General features: G+C 27.1%; 1 protein-coding gene across 1 annotated transcript; it reads left to right on the plus strand.

Annotated features, from left to right (window-relative positions):
- The first annotated feature begins 3,719 nt into the window (after positions 1–3,719).
- LOC145049290 (D-Tyr-tRNA(Tyr) deacylase family protein) lies at positions 3,720–5,935 on the plus strand. The gene is made up of 8 exons (XM_078997718.1): positions 3,720–3,868; positions 3,965–4,056; positions 4,201–4,267; positions 4,468–4,498; positions 4,603–4,743; positions 5,044–5,069; positions 5,621–5,679; positions 5,764–5,935. Exons 1-8 carry the CDS (start codon positions 3,827–3,829, stop codon positions 5,804–5,806), a joined length of 501 nt encoding a protein of 166 aa, XP_078853844.1. The 5' UTR covers positions 3,720–3,826; the 3' UTR covers positions 5,807–5,935.
- Positions 5,936–6,219: the final 284 nt, after the last annotated feature.

Raw genomic sequence — 6,219 nt, forward strand, 5'->3', positions numbered from 1 at the left:
GTGTCATTAAAAAATTAAAACAAATCGAAAGAATTTCCAAATATGCATATCAACAAATTGTCAAGGGACTGTTCTTGTATGTGGGGAGAAAAAACAAGAAGGGTTTTAAGCAGAGAGTTTTGTTCTCCTCCGGGCAGAATCGCAAGTCATAGAGGCGTGAATGAAAGTCGTGGTCCAACGGGTTGCCTCCGTCAGCATCGAGGTTTTGCATATGAGATACATATAATTACATTTACATTTCACATATTTTTCTATCAATTCGAATCATTGTATATCTGTGCATAATTTCAGGTGGAATAATGTACAGTGTCGACAATCGGGTCTGGGTTGCTTGTACTTGTCGGAATTCACAACCTCGATACCGATTCTGATGCAGATTATATGTATGTTTTCTCACAAACGCCTCCTTTATTCGACATTTTTGTTCCTCACAAAAATGTACGATGCAGTTCTAAAAGGTAGTGCTTACTATCATCGCCAAAAACGAACCCTCTCCCCCAAACCTTGCAATGCTAGGAAGCCGGAATGAGCGATGAGAACCCAATTTTATGTAATAATATATTTTTTGAAATGATATTTTTTTCAATAAATTATATAATATAAATGGTAAAATGTGTACAAAAAATTTTAATGGTAAATATGTATAAAATAAAATTTAATGGTATAATGTGTACATAATAAATAGTAAAATCCACGCCAGTAGCCACATAGCATGCCATGTGGATGGTAACCTACTGTTCCCTGGTAATATAATGGTGTTTTTTTGAACAAAAGATGAAGTTTAATGGTAATACTTGTATAAACACTATAGTTGATTGGCAATATGTGTACATAAAAAAGGTCAATGATATTTTTTTTATATAATTTTGATACTTTCTTACCCGTACAAGTCATTTTCCAAAAAAAAAAAAAATAGAACTCCAATTATATGCCCTTTAAATATTAGGTTAATTGCAGTAAAGTCACTAAGTTAACCGGAAATTTTGATTTTGATACCGTATTTTTTTTTGTGAATTAAGTCACTATATTTACAATTTTGTTGCAACAATATCAATCAAATGTCAGTTTTGTCTGTTCACTCGGTAACCACTCTTCTCAAACTGCAATAAAATCATTAAGTTTACCAAAATTTCGATTTTGACACTATGTTTTGTTTTTCTCAATTATGTCAATATATTTACAATTTTGCTACAATGTTAACCAATTGACTAGTTACCATCGATCTAGTAGGTTACCAAATAAATAACATGACAATATTGTGATGTGAAAGCCATGTTAGATCTTATGTGGAAGGATTTAAATATAAAGTGTGCATCGAACCCAATTCACATATCTTCTTCTCTTCTTCACTTCTCGTCAGAGTATTTCATCACAAATGGTGTTTGAAGGTCGATCAAGTGGTTGAAACTCACTTAAAATTCAAGGTCGTCGCAAGATGTTTAGTGAGTTTGAATCACTGGATCGACCTTTTAAGGTCTTCATTTACTTGTTGCACAAATCAAGTTTTTAAACCATAATAACATTTCCTGAAAAGGGTGACTATGCCATTTTTGTTGACTTGTAAGTGATTTTGAACCAATGAATCGACCTTTGGACATCATTTGTGAAGAAATACTCAGACGAGAAAATGTGAAAAAAATAAGAATATATGTGATGAATTCGATGCAAACCCTATATTTGAAAGTCAATCATGTCACATAAGATCCAACATGACTTCCACATCACAATATTGTCTTGTTATTTATTTGGTAACATGTTAGATTGATGGTAACCGGTCAATTAGTTGACATTGCAACAAAATTGTAAATTCAATAACATAATTGAGAAAAATAAAATATCGGGGTCAAAATTGAAATGTTGGTAAATTTAGTGACTTTATGACAATTTGGAAAAAATGGTTACCTCGATAAGAAAAAGAATTGGTTATTTTGTTGATATTAAAACAAAATTGTAAATATAATGACTTAATTGAGAGAAAAAATATACAATATCAAAATCAAAATTTTCTATTAACTTAACCATTTTTAGGGTTAATATTATAAAAGCCCTGAATTTTTAACGCGTAATTGGAAAAAGCCTTGATATTTTTTTATTATTGCTATGGCCACAACTTTCTCGTAGAATTATCACTCTAGCCCACTTAACGAGTTTCATGGTTAAGTTGATTAACTTTTTTGCAAAATTAGTCCTAAAGTGTTCAAATTTAGTCCCTGAGGTTTGAAAAAATTACACACATGGTTTTTTAACTTTATTTTTCGTTTTTTTGTATACTTTATTTATTTTCGGTTTTTTTATCAATATATGTACATTTTTCATTTTCCTTATATATATATATATATATATATATATATATATATATATATATATATATATATATATATATATATATATACTTTATTTATTTTTATTTTTCAACAACTATTCTTAACCTTTTTACCTTTTGTTTTCTATTTTTTAGTGTATATATAGAGTATATTAGAGTTTTTTTTAGGTTTCTTCATATTTATTTTCGTATTATATTTTATTTTTTCACCTTTTTATTTTTTTAATTTTTTTTCTATTTTTTGTTATTTATGGTTTTTCTAATATTTTTTCTAAGGTTTTTTCATATTACAATTTTTGTTTTCTATTTTTTTTTCCTATTTTAGTTATTTATGGTTTTTCTAATGTTTTTATTTACTTTGATTCAAGTAAACGAACTTGAATTCAATATAAACTACTATAACAAGTTTTTTTTTATAAAGATCGACTATTATTATTATTTTTTGGTTTTTTAGTCTATTATCAAATTGAAAAATATTATTTTGAATTTAATCTATTGATATCATATATAGAAATATGATTTAATTTGCAAGTTATATAACACACTGAAACACTAATTCTTAGTAAACAAACTATTTTTTTTAATTTTTAGTTTTTCGTAACATAAATATAACAACACTAAAGAAAATAAAAGAAAAAAAAAGAAAATAAGTTGGACCGAAATTACAAATATAAATATAACTACTTTATTTACTTGAATAAAAATAAAAAACAATTACAAAAACTATAAATTATAAAAATTATAATATACTCTAATATATTAATACATTTTATATTTTTTGAAAAATGTCAATAAAAAGATAAAAATACAAAAAAACAAAAAAAACAAAAAATTGGAAAACAAATAAGAAAAAAAATAAAAAAATAAAAAGATGAAAAAAGTAAAATATAATATGAAAAAAATTTGAAAAAACCTAAGAAAAACTCTAATATACTCTATATATACACTAAAAAATAGAAAACAAAAGGTAAAAAGGTTTAAAAAAATCGTTGATCAATAAAATTAAAAAATGAAAATAAGTAAAATATATATATAAAAAAAAAGAAAATAAAAAATATACATATATTTATAAAAAAAACCCAAAATAAATAAAGTATACAAAAAACAAAAAAGAAAGTTAAAAAACCATGTGGTCTAATTTTTTTCAAACCTCAGGAACTAAATTTGAACTTTTTAGAACTAATTTTACAAAAAAATTAATCAACTTAACCATGAAACTCGTTAAGTGGGCTAGAATGATAATTCTGCGAGAAAATTATGACCACAACAATAATAAAAAAATATCAGACTTTTTCCAATTGAGCTTTAAAAATATAAGACTTTTATAATATTAACCGATTGCAATTTGACCTTAAAAATGAAAACAAATGGAAAGAATTTCCAAACATGCATATCAACAAATTGTCAAGGGATTTTCTTGTATGCGGGAAGAAAAAACAAGAAGGGTTTTAAGCGGAGAGTTCAGTTCTCCTCCGAGCAGAATCAAAACTCACAAAGGCGTCAATGAAAGCCGTGGTCCAGCGAGTTGCCTCCGCCAGCGTCGAGGTTTTTCATTCCAGATACTTATATATTTACATTCACACTTCACATATCCATCAATCGATCTAATTCGAATCACTGTATTTCTGTGCGAAATTTCAGGTGGAAGGATCTCCAGTCTCGGCAATCGGGCCAGGACTCCTTGTCCTCGTCGGAATTCACGACCTCGATACCGATTCTGATGCTGATTATATGTATGTTTTCTCACAAAACCCCTCTTTCATTCACCATTTCTGTTCCTCGCAATCATATGAATTTAAAAGAATGATGTATTGGTGAGTAAATAGATTGGGGGAAACGAGTTTGATAACTGAATGCTTCTTGATGCTTTTTTGCAGATGTCGTAAGGTGTTGAACATGAGATTGTTTCCTAATGAAAAAACAGGCAAAACATGGGACCAAAGTGTAACTCTCTCTCATTGTTTTTATCTCTTAATAGAAACATGATCTGAGAATTCGCACATTTTTGGAATAATTTTGAGTTTCTTCATGATTAATTGATGTGAATCCTATATTTTTTGACGAATTTATAGTTGTTTATCTTTGGTGAATTGAATTCGAGTAACTTAAAATGTTTGATAAGGTCGTGTTTGTGTATATTTCAGGTAATGCAGAAAAATTACGAGGTTCTATTAGGTAAGGAAATGTTTCTTCCTTAATTTTTTTTTTTTTTTAAAATATTTTACAGAATGCTTTTAATAAAAAAATAAAACATTTTCTAATGCTATTTGGAAATACAGTGAGTCAATTTACGTTGTATGGTATAATGAAGGGTAACAAGCCAGATTTTCATGTGGCAATGGCACCCGATAGAGCAAAATCCTTCTATGCTTCTTTAGTGGAAAGATTCCAAAGAAGTTACAAATTAGAATTAGTAAAAGGTATATTTTACTTAGTTGTATTGTCTGGATAAATGATGTTTAAAAATGTATGAGAAAGCGATCCTAAATTTATTAAAATTTAGGACGTAACAGGAAAAAAAAGAAAATTTATTGTTTTCTTTTTTCCTGTTAAGTGAAAAAGAAACACTTAACAGGAAAAGTATATAAATTAAAATTATACAGTAGCTATCATTTATTATAATTTATATTTTAAATTGTCTTTATGTAGTAAGGTTATTATTTATTTAGAATTCAGATATTGATGTTTTAATAGTCTTGTTTTGGGTTGTGTTTCTCCAGATGGAGTCTTTGGAGCAATGATGAAGGTGAGGTTCCCAATCAGGAACAAGAATTTCATTTCTAAAAAAAAAAAAAAGAGATGAAAATATGTACTTTATTTTACACCTATAATAGCAATGTGCTTGTATTTCCATACCCATTATAGCAATGTGCTTTATCTTTATTTATTTATTTATTGATAATAGCAATATTTAATTCATAACAACAATCTGCTTACATTTTCTTCACACCTAATAGCAACATAGTTGCAAATTGCAACTTTTTTACACATAATAAAAGCATACTTATGTTTTTTTTTTTTTTTTTTTTTTTTTTTTTTTTTTTTTTTTAATTATAATAGCAATATGTAACATTGTCCATATTGGTAGCAAAATATAAGTATAAACTATAAAATATGTACATAGGTTGCTGTTATGGATTAAAAAAATAAGTCAAATGGTTACTTTTACAGTTTTATGTAAAACTCAATAATCATGGTAGTTATCAAAATTTTATAAACTAAAATTGCTTCCACTTTTTTCACCTTAATTCTCCCTTGAGCTTCAATCTAACTTTGTAATTATTTTATTGTTGGAAGGTCAATTTGGTAAATGATGGTCCAGTTACAATGCAACTCGAGTCACCAAATTCATCAAGGTTAGTTCCTCCCCCCATCCATAAACTTATTTATTTATTTTTATAATTTAATGTTACAACAATAAAAGTTTAATGCCATTTTAGGTGTACAAATGATGTAGCAGAGCCAGAAAAGACTTCAAATTGAAGCATATGTATGGCGTGTTTACACCACAAACGGAGTTGCCATTGAATTTATAATGATTTATGTTTTTTTTTTGGATGATTAGACTTATAAAAAAAAATTGATTACTTGATATGATTTTGTTTTAAAATATCTAAATCCGAAAATCTGATCTCTACATATCAGGAAATCCGTTATAAAAATTTAATATACGGATTTAATAATGATTTTCCAAAATTTTGGATGTGCGGATTATCCAAAAAAAGGCCCTAAGTGCATGGTTTTTTATTTTTTATTTTGCAAGTTTTTGTATATTCAAAATGAAATAATTGAAGACATTTAATGGATGTAATGATTACTTTTATTAGTTAGGTTAAAACTTAAAACTCGTCTACTTGTAATCTCCCCCAAAAGTGCAATGTTGCCGATTTAAAACC

The sequence above is a fragment of the Lactuca serriola genome, chromosome 1 (genome assembly GCF_051521515.1).
Source record: "Lactuca serriola cultivar US96UC23 chromosome 1, Lser_US96UC23_V15, whole genome shotgun sequence".
In the NCBI taxonomy this organism is placed as follows: domain Eukaryota; kingdom Viridiplantae; phylum Streptophyta; class Magnoliopsida; order Asterales; family Asteraceae; genus Lactuca; species Lactuca serriola.